Source organism: Monopterus albus, unplaced genomic scaffold, assembly GCF_001952655.1.
Source record: "Monopterus albus unplaced genomic scaffold, M_albus_1.0 scaffold61.1, whole genome shotgun sequence".
Taxonomy (NCBI): domain Eukaryota; kingdom Metazoa; phylum Chordata; class Actinopteri; order Synbranchiformes; family Synbranchidae; genus Monopterus; species Monopterus albus.
Window position 1 is genome coordinate 1,621,869 of NW_018127941.1, and position 26,286 is coordinate 1,648,154.

General features: G+C 38.0%; 2 protein-coding genes and 1 long non-coding RNA gene across 10 annotated transcripts in view; 2 read left to right on the forward strand and 1 right to left on the reverse strand.

Annotated features, from left to right (window-relative positions):
- Window positions 1-107: 107 nt before the first annotated feature.
- On the reverse strand, window positions 108-6,704 carry dcun1d4 (DCN1, defective in cullin neddylation 1, domain containing 4 (S. cerevisiae)). 7 transcript variants are annotated; one of them, XM_020603542.1, is made up of 11 exons: window positions 6,602-6,704; window positions 5,240-5,310; window positions 5,079-5,118; window positions 4,797-4,884; window positions 4,528-4,616; window positions 4,294-4,364; window positions 3,733-3,824; window positions 3,465-3,573; window positions 2,579-2,683; window positions 2,304-2,406; window positions 108-2,213 (listed from the first exon to the last, which is right to left on the reverse strand). In XM_020603542.1, the coding sequence occupies exons 1-11, from the start codon at window positions 6,618-6,620 to the stop codon at window positions 2,158-2,160; spliced, it is 843 nt and encodes a 280-aa protein (XP_020459198.1). In that variant the 5' UTR covers window positions 6,621-6,704; the 3' UTR covers window positions 108-2,157. The 7 variants fall into 7 exon arrangements, with proteins under 7 accessions (XP_020459198.1, XP_020459203.1, XP_020459204.1 ...); XM_020603547.1 differs by lacking the exon at window positions 6,602-6,704 and adding an exon at window positions 6,445-6,594; XM_020603548.1 differs by lacking the exon at window positions 6,602-6,704 and adding an exon at window positions 6,176-6,438.
- A 6,264-nt stretch (window positions 6,705-12,968) lies between these two features.
- On the forward strand, window positions 12,969-17,502 carry ociad2 (OCIA domain containing 2). 2 transcript variants are annotated; one of them, XM_020603333.1, is made up of 7 exons: window positions 13,016-13,259; window positions 13,798-13,882; window positions 15,254-15,307; window positions 15,430-15,477; window positions 15,568-15,691; window positions 16,290-16,364; window positions 16,676-16,766. In XM_020603333.1, exons 1-6 carry the CDS (start codon window positions 13,176-13,178, stop codon window positions 16,360-16,362), a joined length of 468 nt encoding a protein of 155 aa, XP_020458989.1. In that variant the 5' UTR covers window positions 13,016-13,175; the 3' UTR covers window positions 16,363-16,364; window positions 16,676-16,766. The 2 variants fall into 2 exon arrangements, with proteins under 2 accessions (XP_020458988.1, XP_020458989.1); XM_020603332.1 differs by lacking the exon at window positions 16,290-16,364 and having other exon boundaries at window positions 12,969-13,259; window positions 16,676-17,502.
- Window positions 17,503-18,608: 1,106 nt separating this feature from the next.
- Window positions 18,609-26,286, forward strand: part of LOC109962060 (uncharacterized) — a 27,984-nt gene continuing 20,306 nt past the window's right edge. The window contains exons 1-2 of the long non-coding RNA XR_002275205.1: window positions 18,609-18,817; window positions 23,311-23,368. This is a non-coding gene — a long non-coding RNA (uncharacterized LOC109962060). The remainder of the gene's footprint in view (window positions 18,818-23,310; window positions 23,369-26,286) is intronic.

Here is a 26,286-nt window from a genome sequence, read left to right on the forward strand (position 1 = left end):
ATTTGTAGAAAACATCTAAATAATGACAATGTTACTGACAGTAAAAGGTATTTAATGTTTTCTTATTATGGACAAACTATAAACTAAAGAGTCCAAATATAAGCCAGTAAGTTAATAAACCCTTTTATTTATGCATTTAGACATAGGTTATAGTGAAAACAGACATATAGACACTTACATTGTTTACATACATATATACAGTTGGGACAAGGCTGTTCATCCTCCTGCACTGTCATGGGAGAAAACAAACAAACAAACAAAAAAAAACTACACAGTGTTTAGCAAGAAATCCAGCAACTACCTCGATCCTAGATTTTATGCTGATGTTGTAATGACAATAGAGGCTTTCGCAGTGGATTTCAGTGACACAGGATCATGTATATTATCTTCACACCAAATTTCAATGTGTAGTTTATGTGTATTGTGACAGAGTGGTGCAAAAGTTGCAAAACAACTCAGGTGCACCTCAAATAAATCAAATAAGATCCTGCATACTGGCTTCAGCTACCTAAAGCTTTGTATGTATAGGATGAAATAAATGCAGGAGGGAACTCATGTTCCACCATGAGGTTACAGGTGTGTTCCAGCTCTTAATATACACAATCATGTTGTACATCAGAATTAAGGTAACATGATCGTGAATGTCAAATTAAGCACAAAACACTTGCACAAATTTCTGTACAAAACAAAAACGCTTGAAAAACGTTTTCAGAAATCTCATCCATTCACAAAAGGTTCTGTTGGAGCATGCATGCAAATATTAAATCTTCTGACAATTCAGCATCACACCACAGCCAAAGACAAAAATTTATACGCGTTACAAGAACCGTATACTAGGAAAAAAGAAGAGCATAGCATCATCACAGAGTTCCAAACTGTCAGTGTCCATTGTTTTGATTAGAACCTGTTGGACTGGTACAAAGCACTGCTTTCAGCAAACCTACTTTACTACTCAAGCCTAAAGGACCTTGTTTCAAGAGGGTCACTGGTCTTCCACTCTACGTACATTAACACATTCAGTGTTGGGAGAGATGCTACTACTAAGACCTGAAATTATCATTGGACTAAGGAAGACAAAACAGATGCCACATATCAAAGACATAATGGACACCAACTAGCTCTATGTCAACTTATAACACAGCCCCAACAGTCTGAATTCATCCTGAAATAATCCCTGACCACTCAGTGTGTCTGTGTGTGCACAAGCATGTGTGTGTTGTATGTATTCTCACATGTGTCTACTGTATACATTTGGGTTTGTTGGTATGTGTGTACAAAGTGACTTCCATGGTTTGAGGCACAATAATACTCTTACCTACACAATGTAGATACATAAATTTGTCATCAGACCAATAAATGCTGATCAGAGCACTAGTGGCTCACTGCTGAACTTTAATAAGAGTTAGTGAGCAGCATGGCTGATTTGTTTGATGTTATGAGGTCTGAAACCTTAGCAGAGGGGTAACACACTGTTAGCATTAGCTGGAGGAAAACAGCAGGAGGGAGCAAAAACTAGCACAAATCAACAGTAAACAGCACAGGCATGAGGAACCTGCAGCCATCATTTGACACAGTGTGCTTCTTGAAGAACTCTTATCCAACCCAAAATATGACAAATAATAGTTAGTGCCACGTGTCCAGAAAGCTCAAGTTCAAGTTCATTGCACAGATCTATAATATATAATGTGTGTCCAGGTCAAAGTGACTGTGTTTAAGACTTAGACACAATGCATGAACGGTCACTTCTGCTGGTTTCTCTGTGCTGAAGATAAGGGGTGAGGGGTGGTTCTCCACACAATACCACCTTGCTTCCATCATTCATGTATGATACCACATTATCCTAACACAGACAGCAATATGACATGTCACAGTGAGAGAGCAATGCCACTGGGGATTGCTGCAAGCTTGTCCACTATGAAACTTCGGTTGGGGAACATAACTCCACAATGACAGCTCTCTGCCTCTGCGCTCTGGGCAGCATGCACCCAGGCTGCAAACCCAGCGCCCCCACCCTAGCCCACCCACAGCCTGAACCCCCTTCTTTACCAGGAAGCACCTACTGTCACTGCTTTACCATTTTTGTATTGTTTACTTATTGGTTGTTGATTCTCATAGTTGTTGTTGTCACAGTTGCATTTTCTCCATTTTGCCCTGCAGTTATGACATCTGTCTTTCCTTGTACCATTCCACAAACTCATCCAACAACACTGGCCCTGATAAGAGGATAAGACAAAGATTATAACAGATTAGAAGGTGATTTATGTAACACTCACACATTTCCATAAAGATATGTGTTCACTCACAGGCACCATCCTCATCATAGTTACTTAGGTCCAGGTTGATTGTGCGGCTGAACTCTAAAACATTGCACCATTGGTCTTTGTTGATGACTTTGTACTTGGATTGCTGAGGAATAATACATGAATGCCTTACATTAATACAGCACCACAGCCTTTTAGCTACAACAACTGTATTCAAGGTCAAACTGGACTTTACACAGTCTTGTATACAACTACTATATGTGACATCTTTGATATGGTAAACTGTTGCAGAGACAATATCTAAACATGACACCTACCTCTAGAAACTGATTAAACACAGGGAACAGAGGCCATGTTTTCCCCAGAAGAAGTCCCAGCATACACTTGGCTGTGTTCAAGTCCAAACTCCTCTGATCCTTTTCCTGTCCAATCAAAACAACCAAGACTTCATGAAATCAACACTAAATATCAACCAGTTTAAACAAAGCAGGTTAATAACATCATTATCAACAATATTAGTCCCATGCTGTACACAGACTGAATTCGATAACCTACCTCTGTTACTGTTATCATGTTTTCATTCATTCTAGGTTGGTGGTGTATGATTGTTAACACTCTGTAATAATTCTTTAGTATATTACTTGTGTGGTGTACATTTAAGAATGTAATTATGTATGAATGTTAACACTGTCATAATTTTTTAGTATATTACTTGTGTGGTGTAGAAGAGAATTAGTTATGTAGAGATACTGCTTGCAAACCAATGATGGTAAGATGATGTCATGGGGTAGGACTGGATAAGTCTGACTTCTTCCTACTCCATCCAAGCATGTACTAGGTATAAGCACATTGATATTGGATTAGCATTTGTTGGATATGTATAAAATTATGTGTTGACATATCAACTGTCTTTACATGCTTGAAAGAATAAATCAAATCAAATCAAATCAATTTATTTGAATTGTACAGGAATGAAAAGTTGGGTCAAGTGAAAATAGGCTACACAATTGATAAGTGGTTTCCCAACCCAAGTGAAACTGGGACATGTCCTACCCCAAAACATCAAGGTTGGTCTGCACAAGAATTTCAAACAGACATATTTGGCTAGCAACAGTTTCCTATGGGAATTTCAGTATTTAACTATCCTTGTCTTAGCAATGCTGTGTATGTGAGCTTCCTTGCAGAAAACACTGCTTGACTCACCCGAGCAAAATCAAAGGCATATCTATAAATTAGCTTAAAACTGGTGCTGTCGTTTAGAACGGATCTCAGGTAGTCGAGCGAGTTCCTCAGCCTTTCTGTAGAGTCGCACCTGACAACAGCAGAACAGAGTTTCAGACATACTCCCCCCTCCACTGCAAGTTCTGCTACGAATTTAGGGTACTCTAAAAAAACATGATAGAAAAACTAGAGCAAGATAACAAGGTTGAAAACAGCATGATAAAAGAGAAAATGTTGGTAACTGACGTACTGCAGTGAGCCCATGCCTCTCAGCCACTCCTGGAGAGTGAAATACCCCATACTTTGGGCGTCCAGCTTCCAAGCAAGAACCAGCATCACCACCTGGGCACCAACAACAACCTTTAGGAGCCTATCAACTGCACTGACACAGAAAACAACTGACTCTAATAATCATCAAATCAAAGACTGAGTTTAAATAGTGCCCATGAAGTGAAACATGGGATGCACATTTTTGTTGATGACTAACTTTTTAAAATAGGTTAATACTACAAAACATCAAAAAGGATCAGAAATGCCCATCACATCTTTCCATAGCTAAATGGTTGTTTTAAAATTTCTTCTGCTTTTACAGTTGCATTCAGGATTTTTATCTAATCTTATTAAATAATTTATTTTTGTTCAGTGTAAAGTACCTTTGAGTATCTTGTAGTATCTTGAAAAGCACCATGTAAAATAATTGTATGATTATTACTTTCTTAGTCTAAGCCAGAAGGAGAAGAACAGTAAACAAGCAAACTAAGACCAAACTATAAGGCTTGTCTAAATATCCAAAACGCAAAAATCTGCTTACATTCTCCGGCTCTACGCCGATGTCTTCACAGAACTTCTCCATGCCTTCTGGACCCACCACATCATCACAGCCTATTTTGGACAGACAAGTGTGAGGCCACGTACAGCATCAATTTCACATCTGGGGCTAAAAACCTAAGCCACTGATCAGTGGCTAGATGTGAATAAATGTAGACTGTGTAATGTTGGGAGGGGAATGATTGCTGCTGCTGTACTTCAGTATATAATATCCCACCAGCATATTCATAGAACCACTCCAAGCATCTTTTACTGGAAAATGTCTCCTCCTCACGGATCTGTGATGTTTCGTGTTTTCTGAAAACACTGCCGATAAAAAGTTAGTTTTAGTAACAAGCTCAGCAAAACAGTCTTTAATATAAATATTCCTTTTTAATAAGCTGCAGTAGTCAGACATTCTTGCATAACATATTGACAATGAGTAATACTAGTATGCTACTGAAGTTGTCTTTTTTTTTTCTTTTTTTTTTTTTTTTTGTGTCACACCTGTCCTGACGACTCTTCTTAGCTGACATGTCATCTCCAGCTGATGGTCTCCTCTTTTTCCTAGGAGGCATGGCTCTAGAGCAACAAGCTAGGGAAGCGAGAGGAAGACTAACTGAAAAGGGGTTACTTACAATATAAGCAACAGACAGATGGTGGTGCATCTTTTTGTACCCTCAGTCCAGTTCAGACAGACACAACGCTTTGGCAGCAGCTTGCTGCATGACAGTGGTAACAGTGCTTTAAGCTAAGAATGAGACCCCCAAGAATCAGCTGAAGTATTACCTGAGGGGTGGGTATCCTGTCCAACGTCTTCTGTCAAGTTCTGTCAAAACAGATACATAAAAATTCCCGCCTGCTTGTGAGTGGGACACATATGGTGCACACTCACACATAAAAACAAAATATATATATAAATAATAAATCAGCTTCTAATATGTAATTACCAGCCTATGCAATGTGTGGTGGATCTTATGGATGCTGGCCAGTGTAGTCAAGTGGGAATTCAGCTGAAAATCTGTTTCCACAAAAATATTAATAACATCAAAAGTTCAAATCAAAACATAACACACAACCGCCTGCTACAAAATCAAACTTAGAAGCACAGCACAAGATACAAAAGTGTGACATCATTATAGCACCAACAGAGCCACTGCCTTATATTCCATGTATATTTTTTTTATCCATAGTCAATACTCTACCGTGCTCAAATGACTTTCGTCGGATTTTTAACTGGGAAATATCTCACATCAAGGAGGTGGTGACTCTCAATTCCTCGAAAGACATACAAGGTCGAAAATATTTGATCAAGCGTGGTACCTTGTCGCCAAATGTCATCGGTGCATCTCCGATCAAAAGCTGTCATTACATTAGCGACTGTTTACATTTCTTTTTAGAGGCCATAACTAGACAAACCAGCAAACTGCCGAGCAGATAGCACTAGCTGCATACCTAAAATAGCAGTGCAGACGCGCAACTTGCATAGAGTTTACAAAGTATCTGGAGAGTTGTGCGTATGGGCGTTGTAGTCCATTTCCTTCGAAGAGGCTATTGAATCCATAGCTCTTCTTGGGATACAAAACTACAATTCCCAAGCCTTAACAAAGCAACTATTTCTTTCAGACCCCTCTACCCCCAACATTTCCCTCAACTGCCTGAATGCATTTTACATTGTTAAAAAAAATCTAATATTATGTGGCTGCTGGCACATAAGCATTGCGCAGACGTTTTGCAGCAGCTGATGTAGGCCCCCGCAAGACCCCACAGCGCTGCTGCAGCAGTCAAAGAAAGATATTTTACACAACTGCGTCACAATTTTCATTCTCTGTAATAGTCCGCAGTCGGCCAGAAAATTGACTGAATCACAGAGGCATTACGTTTACCCCAAGCCTGAGTTGAAATGCATAGTACTTCCTCAGTGATGAAAACAAAGATCACATCGCATCGATTAGCACCAAAAGCCCTCACAATTTAATTAACGTCGGCTGCATTCAACTGGCCACGGCTAATGTTAGACAAAATATATAACTCCGGGGAAACAGCCGTGTCAAAAGTAATCTTTTGCATGTCTAAAACATTTGAAAATACACTAGCTATCCTTCCTTTGTTATCGCCCAAAACAGCACTAGCAAATACAAAGAGACCAGCATACAGCACGGAATTCATGCGTCCTCATCACATCCTACAGAACCGCGAACTAAATTTAGATGCAAAAACATAAAACGTCAGTTTGCTTCTCTTCGACAAATTGCAGTATCAATGAAGGGTCACAGATAGCTGAAGAAAGCCTCTATAACGTTAATACTTACTTGCCGCATCAGAGTGCATTTTTATGAAACATACAACTGTCTGTGGGAAGTCCGCAGACCGGCCAATAGGCGGGCCTTGTCCACGTAAACCCCGCCCGCGGAGTATGATTGAAAATCAGCCCGTGCGCGCTCCGCCTTTGTCGCTGACAATTGGCTATGCAGGACGTCATGTCAGGAGAATGAGTAAAAGCAGACGTAGACCCCTGTCTTTGCACAAATATGGTTGGTCAGAGTTCCTAAACAGGTTGCGCTACCCTGTGATGTATTGGGCTAGAGAGTTTTATGTGCACGTCAATCACCAGAATTTCCTCGTGCAAGCCTGACGTTTTCCCATGATGGAATCTGATTGGTCAATTTTGTCATAACTTGACCTCCCGTGAAGTCACTGTTTGGGTGCGTTTATTATTAATCACCCTGGGCAGGCGGCGGTGGTTCGCGTGCGTTTGGAAATGTCAATTATGTCTCGTTTTATGAATACTCTGTAGAAATCAACTGCGCAACTGTTGTCTGTCCACGCGTGGACACGAGGTTAGTTGAAATGTGGGACGTTAGTAGAGGCCCTGTCACTTTGTTCTGTTCCGTTATTAAGGTGTGTGATTTGTTGCTCAGTTCTTAATGGGTTCTGTAGGCAATTGTATGTTTGTAAATATGATGTTCAAAAAAAAAAATAAATAGTGGAGGCCCTGTCTCCTATAATGCTTCAGTTCCTGTGTCAAGTCTAGTAGCCGTGCTTGTCAGGTGACTGGAGGCGCTAATTATGGGGCAAAACGGACGGATATATACAGTGTGTTGCTACTTTGTTGGGTTAGGGTTTTTTTTTCCTGTAACACTAAGATAAATTGTGATTCTCTAGAACTGCTCCACTAGTTGTATGGATGCTGAATCAGCATTCATGCTTCTATTCAGAACCTTTCTAAACTCCATATTTCTTCAATATGTAGCTTTATTGTGAAAGGTTTGCACCATTCAAAAGAATGGGGAAATTCTACTTCAGCATACTTTCAGCTAGCAAAACCATTCAGGTGTCAAAGTCTTCGGCATATCCAGGGCGATCTTTCAGCAATTCGCATCCACACGCATTTTCGGCAGGAAATGCAGTTTTCTTACAATTATTCTGGTTTCTTCCATCTGTTTTTTGGCACTTAATTTTTTCAGCATACTTTCAGCTATGAAAACCGTTCAGGTATCAACATGTTCAACTTTTTAAGGACATTTATACTATTATTTTTCTTGTTTCTAACCTTTATACTTTTTAAACTATTTAGTGTCTTTCAGCATATGTAGCTTTATTTTGAAAGTTTTGCACCATTCAAATGAATGGGGAAATTCTAGCTCAGAATACTTTCAGCTGTTAAAATGTTCAGCTCTTCAAGAACATTCATGCTTCTATTCAGAACCTTTCTAAACTCCATATTTCTTCAATATGTAGCTTTATTGTGAAAGGTTTGCACCATTCAAAAGAATGGGGAAATTCTACTTCAGCATGCTTTCAGCTAGCGAAACCATTCAGGTGTCAAAGTCTTCGGCATATCCAGGGCGATCTTTCAGCAGTTCGCATCCACACGCATTTTCGGCAGGAAATGCATTTCTCTAGTTATTATTCTGGTTTCTTCCATCCGTTTTTTGGCACTTAATTTTTTCAGGCTACTTTCAGCTATGAAAAACATTCAGGTATCAACATGTTCAATTTTTTAATGACATTTATGCTTGTATACAACGTTTTTATAACTTTTATACTTTTTAAACTATTTAGCTTCTTTCAGCAAATTTTTGCCCATTCAAATGAATGGAAAAATTCTACTTCAGCATACTTTCAGCTATTTCAGGTATCAAAATGTTCAGCTCTTCAATGACATTCATGCTTCTCTTCAGGATTTTTCTAAACTTAATACTTTTGAAATATTTAGCTTTATTTTGAAAGTTTTGCCCCATTCAAATGAATGGGAATATTCTACTTCTCTTTCAGCTATATCATTAAAATATTCAGCTCTTCAAGGACAGTTTTCTAAACTTCATACTTTTGAAATATTTAGCTTTATTTTGAAAATCTTGCTCCATTCAAATGAATGGGAAAATTCTACTTCAGCATAATTTCAGCTATTAAAATGTTCATCTCTTCAAGGACATTCATGCTTCTCTTCAGAATTTTTTTGAACTTCATACTTTTGAAATATTTAGCTTTATTTTGAAAATCTTGCTCCATTCAAATGAATGGGAAAATTCTACTTCAGCATAATTTCAGCTATTAAAATGTTCATCTCTTCAAGGACATTCATGCTTCTCTTCAGAATTTTTTTGAACTTCATACTTTTGAAATATTTAGCTTTATTTTGAAAATCTTGCTCCATTCAAATGAATGGGAAAATTCTACTTCAGCATAATTTCAGCTATTAAAATGTTCATCTCTTCAAGGACATTCATGCTTCTCTTCAGAATTTTTTTGAACTTCATACTTTTGAAATATTTAGCTTTATTTTGAAAATCTTGCTCCATTCAAATGAATGGGAAAATTCTACTTCAGCATAATTTCAGCTATTAAAATGTTCATCTCTTCAAGGACATTCATGCTTCTCTTCAGAATTTTTTTGAACTTCATACTTTTGAAATATTTAGCTTTATTTTGAAAATCTTGCTCCATTCAAATGAATGGGAAAATTCTACTTCAGCATAATTTCAGCTATTAAAATGTTCATCTCTTCAAGGACATTCATGCTTCTCTTCAGAATTTTTTTGAACTTCATACTTTTGAAATATTTAGCTTTATTTTGAAAATCTTGCTCCATTCAAATGAATGGGAAAATTCTACTTCAGCATAATTTCAGCTATCTGTATTTTGAAAATCTTGCTCCATTGAAATGAACGGGGAAATTGTACTTCTGCATAATTTCAGGTATCAAAATGTTCAGCTCTTCAAGGACATTCATGCTGGGGTGTGTATAAAAATCACACTGTAAAAGTTAAATTCATTATAAAACTTTGATTTATAAACAAGCAATTAACTGCTTGTAATTCTTAGTGTAGTGTTTATTAGTTTTAAAAGACCATGATGCTTTGTTGAATAACAGCAAACTATAAAAGATATACTAATAAAGACATGTTTGTGAAAACTTCATAAGTGGGTTTTGCAAATAAATTTGTTTTTAAAAATGGTTGTTGAATGTTAGTGTTAGCATTTGCTGGGAATTTAACATAATATGAACTTCATACTTTAAAAATATTAAGCTTTATTTTGACAAACTTACTCCATTCAAATGAATGGGGAATTTTACTTCAGCATAATTTTAGGTATCAAAATGTCGAACTCTTCAAGGACATTCATGCTTCTATTCAGAATATTTCTGAACTCCATACTTTTGAAATATTTAGCTTTATTCTGAAAATCTTGCCCCATTCAAATGAATGGGGAAATTATACTTCAGCATTCTTTCAGCTATATCATTAAAATATTCAGCTCTTCAAGGACAGTTTTCTAAACTTCATACTTTTGAAATATTTAGCTTTATTTTGAAAATCTTGCTCCATTCAAATGAATGGGAAAATTCTACTTCAGCATAATTTCAGCTATTAAAATGTTCATCTCTTCAAGGACATTCATGCTTCTCTTCAGAATTTTTTTGAACTTCATACTTTTGAAATATTTAGCTTTATTTTGAAAATCTTGCTCCATTCAAATGAATGGGAAAATTCTACTTCAGCATAATTTCAGCTATTAAAATGTTCATCTCTTCAAGGACATTCATGCTTCTCTTCAGAATTTTTTTGAACTTCATACTTTTAAAATATTTAGCTTTATTTTGAAAATCTTACTCCATTCAAATGAATTTTGAAAATTTTACTTCAGGATACTTTCAGCTCTTTCAGCTATCAAAATGTTCAGCTCTTCAAGGACATTCATGCTTCTCTTCAGAAGTATTCTAAACTTCATACTTGTAAAATATTTAGCTTTATTTTGAAAAAAATTGCCCCATTCAAATGAATGGGCAAATTCTACTTCATCATTCTTTCAGCTATTTCAGGTATCAGACTGTTCAGGTCTTTAAAGACATTCATGCTTCTATTCAGAACTTTTGTAATCTTCATACTTTTGAAGTATATAGCTTTATTTTGAAAACCTTGCCCCATTCAAATGAATGGGGAAATTTTTACTTTTGCATACTTTCAGCTATTAAAATGTTCAGCTCTTCAAGGACATTCATGCTTCTCTTCAGACATTTTCTAAACTTCGTACTTTTGAAATATTTAGCTTTATTTTGAAAATCTTGCTCCATTCAAATGAATGGGAAAATTCTAATTCAGCATAATTTCAGCTATTAAAATGTTCAGCTCCTTAAGGACATTCATGCTACTATGCAGAACTTTTGTGAACGTCATACTTTTGAAATATTTAGCTTTATTTTGAAAATCTTGCCCCATTCAAATGAATGGGAAAATTCTACTTCGGCCTACTTTCAGCTATTTCAGCTATCAAAATGTTCAGCTCTTCAAGGACATTCATGCTTCTCTTCGGAAGTTTTCTAAACTTCATACTTTTGAAATATTTAGCTTTATTTTGAAACACTTGCCCCATTCAAATGAATGGGAAAATTCTACTTCAGCATAATTTCAGCTATCAAAATGTTCAGCTCCTGAATGACATTCATGCTTCTCTTCATAATTTTTCTAAACTTCATACTTTTAAAATATTTAGCTTTATTTTGAAAATCTTACCCCATTTAAATAAATGGGGAAATTCCAACTTCAGTATACTTTCAGCTAGTAAAAGCATTCAGGTGTCAAAATATTCAGCATTTTCAGGGTGATTTTTCAGCACTTAGCATCCATATGCATTTTCTTCAGAAAATGCAATTTTCTAGTTAGCTAGTAAATTGAATATTTGACTGAGAGTAGGTAACACAAGTTGACCAGTCTGAATGCCACCATTTTCAGTAAATTTATAGAGGGCCCTGCCTTAAATGTGTAGCTTTGCAAACTGAGTGCTGGGTAGACCTACTCCGCTGCAAAGGCTGTCTGCTGAATGTATTAATACCACTACTTCTGTTGTTGGTGTCCACAAGGGTAGTGCTTTGCTTTTGCAGTGGCAATACTTTACAGTGGTGACACCTAAGTACAGCCTGAAATACAATTATGAGGTTGCCTACTTTACTTGATATTTCCTGTTTCAACTTTATGCCCATCAATACATTTTAGAGACAAATGTATTAATTACATTCTGCCCCACTACATTTATCTGCCAGCTGGCTACTAGTTTTTTTTTTTTAATGCAAAGCACTTTTTAATACAAATAAATATATCTATATAGAGTTAACTATCTAAAATAGTTTTCAATAGCTTTGCCTAAGCCTACAACATTATGGTGATAATTAAGTAAAATCTTGAATGCAGAACATTTACTTGTACTGGTGGAGCCTATTTTACATTGTAGTATGTTACTTTTACTTAAGCATCTAAATACATCTTCCACCTCTGACAATTTATTCTGAATGGATAGTGTCACAAGCATTTTATTTTAATTTTTAGTTTGTTTCTCTACACCAGCTGCATAAATGCCTTATGCAGTGAGGCTTGTGATTGGCATGATCTAGCAATTTTATTCTCATGAAAAATATGTTTTTCTATTTGTTCTATTCTGTTTTGTTAGTTCTGTTCAAAGTAGTGTATGTTGGCTGGGCTTAAGATGAGACTGATACTGGCTTGACCCTGCATTTACTGTATTGGGCAATTCTTCAGAATTTGTGCTTCAAGAAAATAAGAATAGTCAGTACTAAAATGAATAGTGGATTTGCTGAATAGTAAGAGCTTGTTCTGTAACTGAAGAACAAGAGTAATCTTGTTATAATGTCTGAGCAAGACAGTGAATGAGAATGAATATGTGCCAGTACAGAAGTCATTGCCCATGGTGCAACCTATCCCAGTGATAAAGTAGGTGGGGAGTAAAGAAACTTTGCAACATGTCATCATCTCATGCAGGAAAGTTATGTTCTCCTGGTATTCTTAACATAGCTTTTTCTCTCATATTATTGCTTGTTACTGTTTCCTCTGAAACCCCGTTAAACCCTGTTAGCCCACCATATTGGCAAAATGTTATATTGCCTTGTTTGTATGTATATTTTTAATAAAACGTATTTTAAAAAAGGGGGGAAATCCCATGCAGGAAATACACGGTGGAGATTACTAAAGAGGTTGGGATGGTCACAGACCGCTTTAAAAAATATTTTAGAATATGTAAGTCGTGGGGAGGGCAGAGGGTTTCTGCATGTAGTGATGGCAACGGGACAAATAATCGATTATAGAGGAAGAGACAGAGACGACAACTACAGACAGAAGGTGGCAGTAAAGCACCATTAGTACTGCCGTAAAAGCCCAACGAAGAAGGAGTAGGGCCGCCATACTTCCGTGTGTTAGCCCGATTTCTACAGAAGAAGAAGAAGAAGAAGTAGAAGAAGTAGAAGAAGTAGAAGAAGAAGGGGGTAGATCGCTGGTTTTATTTAAACCACTGAGAGGATAAGTGTACGCATTTGAGAACGCTGCAAAGTAGGCTAAGGGTCCCGAGAAGATTGCTGGAAGCTCCTTTACCATGAGTTCTGAAAAATCTGGAGACACTATAACAGTGGAGACAGCTGCTGCTACTGGTCCAGCTGCATTGAAATGGGGGTTTAAGGTGAGAGGCAACTGTAGGACCCAGTCCTTGCTACCATTGCTAACTCTGAGAGACGAGACAGTCCAAGTAACTTCAAAACAGTGCTGATTTATTCAAAGGATCACAGGTAAAATTAACATTACACGCTCAGATATCTTGCACCTCCAAATTGCTCGCAGGCAGATGTAAGATGAAAGACCCTGAACCCACCAGGCCTATACATTATATCCCCTCGGTTGGGCTAGCCCACATGTCGTGTCTTAAACATAAGAACATATTATGGCTAAGGCTACAGTTATACACGTCATTATAATAATATTAACACCCTGTCTGCTGACAGTCATCAACTCTTCTCTCTAGTTATCCTTGACCAGATGTACCCTGTAGAAACTCATAAGCATGACTAAGCATTTAACAGTCTAACTAGACATCCTATCTCCACTAAACATTTCTAATACATTAACTATCTATCTGACTAAAAATATCTAACACAACAAATGGCCCCAGTGACCCATAACAGGCCACATGTGACACCTAACTTAATTGTGCATCTTTACAGTGCCCCCTGAGTGATCCTAACATTCAGAGAGATGATGTGAGAAAGGTCTGGAAAGAATGCCAGGAAGAAAGCTTCTGGTACAGAGGTGAATACTTTTACCATTTACCTTTCTTTAGCCATTGCAGCAACTTGGGAACAAAAAACACAGGACACGCTCTGTGTTCTTGAGACTGTTTTATGTGCACACACTACTAGGAGATCATATTATTGGGGGCCACATACTGAATCTGAAAAGAAGAATGTCAGCATGCGAGGTGAGCCCTACCCCACTGCTCCCACTACAGCAGACTTTTGCACTACCTGGAAGAATAGTCATAAAATGGTCTCAAGAACACAGAGCAGCACATTGAATAGCCTAACTGCTCCTAAAAAAAGCCAATTTAGTGAATACAAATATAATGTTTTTAGGGTGTCATTGATCACACTGATCACTATGACTTAATGCTTTCCTAGCAGGGGATACAAGAGAGACTGAATTGATGCTTCTCAAAAACACAGTTAAGAATCTGGCATCTCAGAAACTCCAGTAGGAGGCCCTCCATGTCAAATGGCTACTCCTCTCTGTGATCAGAATTCTACAAAGGGAGACTGTGTTTTTTTTGTAATTCTGACACCATGCCTCAGGTTGGCTTACTGTGATGGTTTTTAGGATGTTGGTGTGCTTATGGATATCACTGCTTGTCCGTGTCCTTTTTATGTATCTACACATGCACACATACTATCTATAAATGCACGCATCGTGTTTAGGTATAGGCCTATGTACTGTATGTGTATTGATGTGTACATGCAGTATGTGTATGTAAACTTATATTGTATATCAGAACTGTTTTGGTAACTTTGTCACAGAACAGAACTTTCTGCTTGTACTAGTGAAGTCCCCCAAATGTACACAGATACCCTAAAGTGAATCCTAAAGTGACATGCTTCAATAAATGTAACAAAACTAACAGGGGTTTCATTGATATGTCAGTCATGTACACCCACACAGCTCAGATGCCACTGACAGAGCAGAGGTGTAGGTTACTCAGAACAGAATACTGCCAGAATGCACTGTTTCAGCTAAGATTAAGATTCCACAAACTGAAATCCAGGTTTTATGCATTAGCACTTTGGCCTGTCCCTGATTTTCTGATCACTGTCAGCCATGCAGCTCCTGCTTGTGACCTCTCACCGACCACTTGTATAAACAAATGGCAACAGACAGTACTTCCTGAGAGATCAGTCCTGTGCTTTCTCTCAAATTAGGTCAATGAATTATTGAGTCTCACCACTGCACAGGTCAAAGTTCAATCAATTCAACCTGTTTTTTGAAAGAAAGTTGTATGGAAAATGTAGGCCTAATGAATCAAACATTACTCTAACTTCTCTACAGTTATGTCTCCATGTGTCTATTACTGTATGGGTTTTTTCAGCTCCAGACCAGTCATGTCTGACCATGTTTTATTTCTTTATTCAGCTCTTCCCCTTTCTCTGGGCAGCATGGCTGTAACAGGTGGTCTCATCTACAAAGGTGAAGTACAAACATTCAAACCGTGTGTTTACCTCGTATCATACTGTATGAGATACAGTATATAAAAACATAATTTTTTTTAGTTATCCCATTAGATTAAATTCAGATTTATGTCTGTCCAGGCATTTGGAGCTCATCAAAGCGATTTGGTCCCTTTCCAAAGCTAGCAGGTATATTGGATTTCAGTTTGTAAGTAACAGTGTATTTTTACAATCCCACAGTGATCACTGGTCCCTGACTATTTTTTTTTTAATTTTCAGTTGCTGGGATCCTTGGTTATGCATTGGGGAAAGCATCTTATGTTGGAACTTGTCAGAACAAGTTTCAGAAGCTTGGCGTTAGTGTTGGACCAGGATTTGGACCCTGGCCTGGTCCTGGACGCAGGTTGGGAAAACGCTGAATTTGTAGACTGTTATGTTGTCACTGCAGAGGCTTATCTAGAAACGTGGTGCTATTTAACTTACTAATGTACACACATTGTGTCAATAATTAGTAGAAAAATGACTAACATAGCATTTTATACAGCTATGTTGTCATTTGGCAAGAACTAATTGATAAAAGGCCAAAACATCAACCTAGACATGAGCAAACAATTTAAGAAAGAATTTAATTCATTAATGAATTTCCTGCCTAATCAAGCTGTAAAACTGGTGGTCTTTGTGCCCCAGCACTTCTTGTCAGTAAAATTTAAATAATAGACCTATGTAATAACACCACACAGCAGCTTCCCACTGACATAGCTGATGGAAATGCACATTAAATTTGTCTCACTCCCTGTGTCAAAAAGTCAAACCTGTTTTTATCAACCAGTTCTTCTGCTCTTGTTATCTCTATAAACAGTAAGGTTCTAACAAAACTACTAATTCCTTTGAAGCAATTGCCCAACAATTCAGACTGAGTGCAAACTGTCCCTTAATTGTTGCTTCAGATGAAGAGGAATGAATGATTGTTTGAGATATGTCACTGAATGTTATCCCATCAGATCTTGCAACCATGTGTGTGAAGAATGTAAGAAAACAGCTCACACTGCACCTGCAGAGGAAATGAAAAGCTAGAGGTAAATAGACCCTATGTTAGCATAGCTATAAAACATATATAGTGCACACAACTCTGAAGCTAATAAAAACAAGTTAGTGCACAGTCTAGGTAAGTTGTCTGGGTGCTATGCAAAATAAACACAAGTACAAACAAGTAAAATATCAAATCATTATATAATGGCAGATCTGCCCAATATAAAACACATTTTGCCACATGTGTCACAGTATTTGAGTATTTATTTCCTTTATTCCTGTGTAGAGATTTCTACATTAACATAATGATGTTAAAATCACCTGGATGCTCTGTTAATAGGTTCCTTTCATTTTTCAGCCTCATCAGAAATGCCGCAGGACTGACTGTCAGTGTGGATCCAAGGTGGCAGCATTTCTGCATTATAAACACCACATAATATTGTATCATTTATAATGTGAAACAATACACAATAGTGCCACTAGAGGGGGCTACTCTCTTTTCTGTCAGATCTTTTTTTCTTGGGGTTTCCAGTTTGATATGAACAAGTCTGGCTTTATTTGCAGGAGCATAGAATCTCTTGCATGATAAAAGCAAAAGGAAAAAAAGATAAAGCGTAAATCATATAGTTTAATTATCTGTCAAACACGGTGGCAATTCTGTTATGGCTTGCGCTTGTAAAGGCTGGCAATGGAAGTGGTAAACTGACATTTATTGATGATGTCACTAATGACAGAAGCAACAAAATAAATGCAGAGGTGTACAGGAACAATCATCCAAAGAGCTTTTCAGGGTGAAGAGGTAGAATATCCTTCAGTGAGTCAATCACTTGTTGAAGACCAAACTAAAGGCAGAGAGAATCTACAACAAGCAAAGCTGAGGGACACTGTAGTGAAAGAGAAGTGTCTGCTGATGTCTATGGCCTGAAGACCTCAGGCAGACACTGACTGCATAGGCTTTTTCACCAAATATTAATTCTGGTTTTGTTTGACTTAATATGCAGTATATTTGCAGTTATTTCTGAACTCTCAAATTTATGGTATTATGTGTTAGTAATAATTACTATATCTCTCATACAGTTCTTTCTGTATTGATGTAAAGCTACTCTAATTAACCTGAAGCTTTGCACTTTAATGCAGTATCCTTTTTTTCAAGTTTAATGTAATAAAACACTTGGCCTGAAATTAAAGTTTATTTGTCCAAATACTTTTGTTCTGGGTTGTAAATTCTTTAATCACAATGGATAGATTTTAAGAACGTAGATTTTGTGTGACTTTTAAAATGTAGTTCTGCATCATGATTTCTAACTTGTTTGTATAATTTTTTGGTGAGAGAATTTTGAAGTTGAGCACTTTCTTGATAAATTGTATCACACAATTGCACTTGCTGAGCAGTTCCATGAGACCATACAGTTATGTGGACATGAGTGCTAATGTTATAACTAGGGTAAGAGATGTTGTTTTGCTTAAACTGAGCTAGTCGAAGGGAGCCAGTAGAGGTTGTTTTTGTCGTTTCATGTCTCCTGGGCAACTTCCATTGGAGGTTTTCTGGGCACGTCCCACTGTTGGAAGGCCCAGGGGTAGGGCTGAGACTATCAAAACATGATCAGAACTCATATATTATTTAGTATTTATAAGAAATATATACAATATGTAATCACTTTTTAGGTATTGGATATTTATCAATGTGTTTACACTTTGTCTCCCCAACTTTGTAAACATATTTGTAACAGTGTAACAGCTATAGTCATTTGTAATGATATGACAGATCCTTTTCATTAGGTGTTATAATTGTTAACAAATACACAAATAAACCTTAAGAAGTCTTTAAGACCTGCTTACAACGACTTTATAGCGTGTTGTTTAGGCTATAAATATGAAACGGGGATAATGTTACCATGGCATTTTAGATGCGAGTTCTCTAATTTTGAAATGCAGTAAATGAGTAAAGTCAAGAGTCTGCTGTTAATGATGTAATATGTCTAAGTGTAGCTCACAGAATTTTTATATTAATAAAACTACCTATGTGTAGTGTACCAGCACAACATATTGGTACACGTCTTCAAGATACCTGTGGACCAAACCTGTCACTGGTCCACTATAACTTGTGTCCTTCCAGTACCCGCCTAGCTGTGCATGTTTCGGTGTACGCCGGTCGAAATAAACACTGAACCCATGTGAATGTTACCCCCCCCAGGGACGTCAGCCAATCAACAGCTCGCTTGCTTCGGATTGCCACACATTTGGTGAAATAGCAACCTCTATCTTATGTAGGCGTACTCCATTCTAGCCAATCGTAATTAATGGGGGCGGGACTAACAAGCTTGCCGTCTGTTCTGACAGTGAAGCTCTCTCAGCGCTGAAACAGACAGAAAAAAAAATCACACCACTACCCAAATCCTTCCAATGGAGGAGGGCCAAGACGTTGAAGCTTGTTCGGCAAATGAAAAGAACGTCTGCAAGCTAACGTCCTAGCTCAAGCAAAGAGAGAAGAAATAAAGTTGTGAGTAAAATCATCTTAACGAATGCTGAAATAATTAAAGACACGGCGGTCGCTATCTAAAGTGTTTAATGTTGGCTTACAGTCAAGTTCCGTGATTAACTTTGCCTTTGAGGTTAATGTTAGCTTTCCAACTGCGGTGTCATAACTGGCTGCTGTAGCATCGTAAACGGAGTTTGGCCATACTCCCCCTGCTAGTGTGAGTTCATCGCCTAGCCACCTCAACGTTACAAGTTAAATCGTGAGCACCATTCAGACTCCTTTTGTCATTAACCTTAGTTTTATCGCTGCCAGATAATTAGCACGGCTGTTAACGTGTTATCATACTAACGTTAGCATGTGAACGTTAACTTATAGTTGACAATTGGCTGGTTTGCTAAATGAAGTTGCTGCTGCTTCTGTTGCTTGCTAGCCTTCTGCTCAAATGAGCTAACTTAGCAGTTTGCTCAATACAATAACTTATCAACACACCGGGCTAGTTGCTAACTATAAGCTATCGTGAACATTACCCTGTTATACTTTCGTTCGTTTTTCTATTTTTGTTCATAGTTTCGTCTTGATGGTAAAAAAAAAAACTATTCGTGTCAGAAAAAAAAACTAACAAAATTGTGTGGAATGTTTACCTACAGTGACTTACCAAATAATCACACACACGGTTGACCTAACAATGTTTTTTTAATGCAGTCGATTTATCTGGGACATTGAAGTAAAGCTGCGTTTTGTTGCTATGTATAAAAGAGCACTTGTTTGTGGGAGGTACACTTGAATGGACTGAGCCATTTTGCCCAAGTATGGTGGTTCTTGTGCATTGGCATAACAGTTGGAGAACTGTCAGCATTGCATCTGACATTCCTCTGAAGACTTCATTCTTTGGTGCAGAGTGCATCGGACATACAATGAAACATTTGTTCGTTTTCTTTAGAGACCCAGGCAGTGGTACTTGGATACAGACAGAGTGGAATCTGGTCAGTCCGCTGTGTAACTGGAGGTGGAGGTGGAGCTGGCCAGAGTGTTTTGGTTGAAAACAGAATGACAGAAGAAAAGTTTGTGTTTTTTATGAGTCCACAGGAGGGTGGACTATGTTCTGAGTAACTGTGCATATTTTTATGAAAATGTTGGATCAGAGTCATTCAGTATATATGCTGTAGTAGCCTTTTTATGTACAGTTTTACATTAGGGGTAAACACAGATCCTTTTTTTTTTGTTTATTTTCCTGCAGTTTAATGTCAGTTGGCTACTGTAGTTAATCTAATGTGATCTCTTAAGAAGTGGTGCACCAATGAGTGAGCATTTTATACCCTTGACTTTTCAGTGTTGTATTAACCCAGGTGTACTAGACCATTTGTCTCTGTAACAGACTGATGGGCTCCTCATCCTGGCCAGGATAAGCCTCTGATGGCAGTGCAGATGTGTGATATATTCTCATGTACACACACAGACTAGAGGGAATCCCCCTATATTGCAGATAGGGATCTATCTGTGGTTTTCTGAGGCATAATTCCAGTGAAGTAGTGTGTTTGGTTTAATCCAGTAAGACATTAATGGCATTGAAGTGTATGGGAATAAAAAAACCAAGCTCTATAACACACACACACACACACACACACACACACACACACACACACACACACACACACACACACACACACACACGATGGCCCCTCACTAAGCTGCCTCTTGGAAAGATTAACTGTTAACTCAGCATTTCAGTAGTGACTACAAGAATGGTATACAGTAGGGAAACATCTCAGTTTCTTAAGCGGTGTTTTATCTAACAATCCATCTGATCCAAAAATGTGGTTGCTTGGGGGTCTTGTGGTATGAACTCTGCAGTAGTGATCATTTGCAACAGGTTTTTGCATGTCATATTACCAGCAGCCAGCAGACTAGCATCTATTTCCCCCTTGCAATTTATTTTCTTTTTTCTGTTCCTAGCATATACCTTGGTTCTAAGGAACCAATCAAACACCAGGTGTCCTTTACATGGGCTTGAAACATGCAACTGCACAAATAATGGCTAGTTAATTTTCTCCAACAGCTGCTTCAGTGCCCCTTGACCTTTCACCAGTTCACCTGGTTCCTTATGGGCAGCTCTGATATTTTGATGTACCAACCACTTCCTCTGTATGCTGGCATTCATCTTTATGATATGATTGCCCTGCATTGAACATTGCACCCAAGTCAAAATGTATCCATGGAGCACTTAAGCAGGTGCTGTCTTCTTTCATGCTGCTTGTGGGAAATTCACATTGTGCAATAAAGGCTGCCTGAGAAACGGTGAAGATGAGAATATTCATGACTTGGTAAATGATTGAAAATGATAGTTCAAATTGGGAGAGTGACAGAAATTAAAGTGGGTAGTTTCTTTGCATTTGATAGTAGCCTACTTAAGTCAGATTAATAGAATGATTGTTTTGTGTGTGTGTTTCTTCATGAGTGGTGGTTGTGTGATGTTTTGGAAAATAGCGGTTTGTCACCATCTCTCAGACCTTCATCAAGTTAACTTCCAAATGTTTCCTCCACTTCCCTGTGTGGTGTACTTTAAAGCACAGCAGTACTTACTCTGATTTACATGGGTTTGGCATTCTTTTCATTGATTGCGTTGAAAGACTTGTAGTCCGCAATAAGGTTTAGCTAGAAATAACCTATAATTGAGCCCTGCTGAGGAACATTAGCCTTGGCTTTGGGAGAGAGGGTTAGAGCACAACTTATGTTTGGGTCTGCCTTGGCCAAAGAAACAACCCTGTCTTTGCCCTCAAGATGGCCTCAGCTGAGTCGTCAGTGTTTCTGCCATGTTTAGATCCAGTTGCAGTACATTAATTCCTAATTTTTCTGGCTATATATGCAGCCCAGAGCAACATAAAGATCAGAGGACTATCTGTTGAAACACACAAAAATGTATTTGCTTTTGCACTTCCTTTTGTATTTGGAAGAAGCCAGTAATGTTTCTGCTTAAGAAGTAGTGATTACAACAGCCAGGCCTGTCATTTAGTATTGCAAGCACTGGGAGCCAGATATGGACTCTTTCTTCTTTGTCCATTTTAGTCTAGTTTACTGCCTGTTTTTCCATTTTGAATTACCTCAAATTCTGTAAAACAAGTACAAAAAATTGATTGCTTTGGGGCTGACAGTCTTGCATCCTTGCTGCAAAATCTCAGGCTAGATGAAGTCAGGATAACTATTAAACAGATCAGTGTTGCTGTCCTGACCTTAAGCTCTGGTTGTGTGGTGCAGTTACACCAAAATATGCAATGCTTAAACTAATTAAAGTTACACAGATCTAGTAAAACTTTGATTTGTTAGAATTGGTGAGCTGTAGTGAGATATACAGTATATGTATGCAATGCCAGAGAAATGCATGTTTTTGAGTGCTTAAACATAGAGCAGGAGCATAGTGTGTGGCTGTTTTTGCTACAGTGTTGAGGATGTGCACAGGGTTTGGCTTACCGTTTTTCTGTGGTAACAGTTTTTTGTTTTTTTGGAGTTGCTACTTTGGAACAGGAAGTCAGATGTGTTATTCACAGGTCTGTCAGCATGAGAAGTGAGTGATTGCGTCTGAGAAAAATGTTTTTTTTTTTCCTTTTTCTGCTGTGTTGGAGGTGGGTGATATAAGGTACGTGACGCTATGTCACACTGACATGACATTTGGACCATTTAAGGTTTCTGTTTTGACTTGATTTGACTACTCTGACCTGTTCTCACCATCTGTCCACAGTACTAAAGTGGAAGTTCTCACACCTCAACTTTTCTGTCTGGCTGCTTTGTGACTCAGTGGCTTGTCCTTCCTTCCTTTGTTTAGCTACAGTTTGATAGCGGTTATATGGTTTTAGCCTTCTGCACTTCTTCTTTCATTTATGCTAGTATAATTTCACTTGATTGTGGTCATGTACTTTTTCCTACTCTTTTTTAACCTTTAAAAAAAAAAAAAAAAGCTATAAATTTATTGCACTCTGCTCTGAGACAGACAGACAGTTTTTATGACTGAATATGAGATTACCTGACTGTAAAAGTATCCCTTTTGGAAGGAAAGTGCAATTTTGGAGGCTGTGCTTGCTTATGTAACTGCCTCTTGGTTGTAGTGGGTAATCTTCAGATTATTGCTCCGCTCAGGAGGAGGTTTTAATCCTATCCTAATACAGCGCAAATCAGAATGAAGCCAAGAGTAGGTCAGCATATCACTTTACCGTTACTGAGGTTGTACTATCCAACAGCATTCTGCCTTTACAGCTATATGGATGCACATTATGTTGTTCTTTGTCACAGCAAAACTTAAGAATGTATATTAAAGTTTAAGGCATAAGTGCTGAAAGGTGTGACTTCAGGTTATATTAATGTTTTGTTACTACTAGTCAAATCTTCATTGGATCTACCGCAAAGTTCAGAATAAGGGGATCTTTTGTGTTTTGTAGTACAACATAACTGGTTTTCCTTCTGACTTTTATTTTTGCCAGTTGTTGGTTGAAGCATAATTTGTGTGCTTTCTGTTTCTTGTGCAGTAAAATTGTGGACCCTCCTTTCTCTCTCCAGTTCCAGCCCCTGCCCTATGGCCTTAAGGTATGTCACACGTGTTGAGTGGGTTGTGTTTTACTATGTACTGTGGTTTAGGTTTTACAGAAATTTCATGCTAAGTAGTGTGGAAATGAACAGTGTGTTGGATAAATCTTTGTTTTGCTGAATTCCAAAAGAAGCACAGCAGAGTTTTCAGTCTTTTCTAGCTAGCATTTGTTTTCTCCCTCAGCTTGGGTAGCTTTACATAAGCATGAATAAATGTCCATAAACACTCAAAGCGCTTTCACACTATTTGGCCATTCACACTCCCAAACGCTCACACATTCATACACCGGTGACATCACCGGGAGAAACTGGGGGTTCAGTGTCTTGCTCAAGGACACTTTGACATATGGACTGGACAAGCCAGGAATCAAACTGCTAATCTTCTGGTCAGGAGATGACCCGCTCTACCTCCTGATCCACAGCCACCCCCAATAATATCAGACTTGCATAATGTGAGATTAAATAGTGGAGCTCTTAGAGAGTCATAATTTAACATTGACTGAAGTTGTTAGACAGATTTTGATCCATGACAGCCCTTTTGATCCTTGAATCTCTATAACTTGGCATGACTTTGAGCCCATGGCATGCTCATTTCCAGTTATTTAATGTTTAATCTTTGGTATGTCTAGATTAGCTTTGCACCCCTCATAACTTCAAATTTTTTCAGAATCATAAAACCAAAGAGCGTCTTCCTAAAAATGAGAGGATAGTTCATGAACGTGCACAACTCCTGTTGCTGGTGTTTTGTTGAAAGTGGACAGCACAACGAAATGCAATGGCATTAATTAATTAGAATTTCTCCTCCATAGATAGGTAAACAGTGTTATATGTATCAATGAAAAGAGATGTGTAACACTAAACAAAGCAGGTAATTGAGAAACCCCATATTTCAACTGGCATAATGCAGACATAGTAACTTCTCCAGCCTTACAACAATTCTCTGTTACAGAAGCAAGGCATTAACAGACATGCAACCTGTTGTTGTTTTTTTTTTTTTTTTTTTTATTTTACTGCGTCCCCCTGAATGTAGACACACTGGCCTCAAGCAGTCAACAAACAGGTACTGTGCTCAGGGGGAATCCAGAGTTGATGAGCTGATCATTCACCTCCCCAGGGTGCTTCACTTTCCGGCTGCTTGTAGATTAGACCTGGTCAGGTAAAATAGCCAGTCCCTGTACAGGAACATTCTCAGATATGCAGTAACCTCAGGCCCTTTATTTTTCTCCACATCCTCTGGTCACAGTGCAGAAGCAGGAGGTAAAATATATCCACAGAAGGCAGTCGAAAAACTCAGCTTTTAAAATGGTATCAGTGGATGTCAGGCAAGCTCACATGAATGTGCAACGGCCTGGAGACCATTCAAGGAAATATTTTAAGGTAATTTCAAGGTAATACTTTAATTTGTTAGGAAAAAAGCAAGAGTTTGCGAGGTGTATAAACTGAGTTGCTTCTGCATTGAAGTGCTACAGCACCTCATTTTTTGAGCTTTAGGTCACATCTAAGATGATAATTCACTGTTGTAACATTGTAGATAAATCAAAAACAAGGAAAATCATGCCATAAACTCTTAAGAAAAAACAAGTTGCATGTAAAGGAGCAAGCATAATATCTCTAAAATTGACATTATTCCAACTGGCCCAAAACATACTTTGTGCAAGTGATGCTTTAAGCTCCATAAAATCAATTTCATGTGTTGTATTCTTGAGTGTGTCACCTGAAATTCCTAACATGAAGCAAGCTTGAGCTGCAGTCTTAGCGTTGCCACTAGTGGGCACGATAGCATGAAACAACAAGAGAAAGATTTTCCCTTGTTTTTCAGAGCAACCATTTTGACAAACCTCTAGCTGAATGTATAGACATACTGAATTTATGATACATCATCATCTCCTCTTTCAATCATGAACATAGTCCTCCCTAGCTACATACAGTGGATATAAAAAGTCTACACACCCCTGTTAAAATGCCAGGTTTCTGTGATGTAAAAAAACGAGACCAAGTTAAATAATTCCAGAGCTTTAGCCACCTTTAATGTGACCTATAACTTGTACAACTCAATTGAAAACAAACTGAAATCTGTTTTTCAGTGGGAAGTAAAAATAAAAAACTAAAATAATGTGGTTGCATTAGTGTGCACACCCTTAAACTAATATTTTGTTGAAGCACCTTTTGATTTTATTACAGCACTCAGTCTTTTTGGGTATGAGTTTATCAGCAATGCACATCTTGACTCTGCAATATTTGCCCACTCTTCTTTGCAAAAACGCTCCAAATCTGTCAGATTGCTTCATAGTTGCACCCTACAGCAAAAGCCGTGGTCAGCAGAGAACTTCCAAAGCATCAGAGGGATCTCATTGTTAAAAGGTATCAGTCAGGAGAAGGGTACAAAAGAATTTCCAAGGCATTAGATATACCATGGAACACAGTGAAGTCAGTCATCATCAAGTGGAGAAAATATGGTGCAACAGTGACATTACCAAGAGCTGGATGTCCCTCCAAAATTGATGAAAAGACAAGGAGAAAACTGGTCAGGGACGCTGCCAAGAGGCCTACATCAACTTTAAAGGAGCTGCAGGAATTCCTGGCAAGTACTGGTTGTGTAGTACATGTGTCTACAATCTCCCGTATTCTTCATTTGTCTGGGCTGTGGGGTAGAGTGGCAAGACGGAAGCCTTTTCTTACAAAGAAAAATATCCATGCCCGGTTACATTTTGCAAACACACATTTGAAGTCTCCCAAAGGCATGTGGGAAAAGGTGTTATGGTCTGATGAAACCAAGGTTGAACTTTTTGGCCATAATTCCAAAAGGTATGTTTGGCGCAAAAACAACACTGCACATCACCAAAAGAACACCATACCCACAGTGAAGCATGGTGGTGGCAGCATCATGCTTTGGGGTTGTTTTTCTTCAGCTGGAACTG

Excerpts from the sequence above, each read along its gene's own strand:
- dcun1d4 (XM_020603541.1), bottom strand. The coding sequence starts at position 5,658 with ATGACAGCTTTTGATCGGAGATGCACCGATGACATTTGGCGACAAG. Across the intron at positions 5,311-5,612 it reads CGATGACATTTGGCGACAAG|ATTTTCAGCTGAATTCCCAC; the intron begins GTACCACGCTTG and ends TTGTGGAAACAG. Across the intron at positions 4,885-5,078 it reads ACAGGATACCCACCCCTCAG|CTTGTTGCTCTAGAGCCATG; the intron begins GTAATACTTCAG and ends TCGCTTCCCTAG.
- ociad2 (XM_020603332.1), top strand. The coding sequence starts at position 13,176 with ATGAGTTCTGAAAAATCTGGAGACACTATAACAGTGGAGACAGCTGCT. Across the intron at positions 13,883-15,253 it reads AGAAAGCTTCTGGTACAGAG|CTCTTCCCCTTTCTCTGGGC; the intron begins GTGAATACTTTT and ends TTCTTTATTCAG. Across the intron at positions 15,308-15,429 it reads AGGTGGTCTCATCTACAAAG|GCATTTGGAGCTCATCAAAG; the intron begins GTGAAGTACAAA and ends ATGTCTGTCCAG.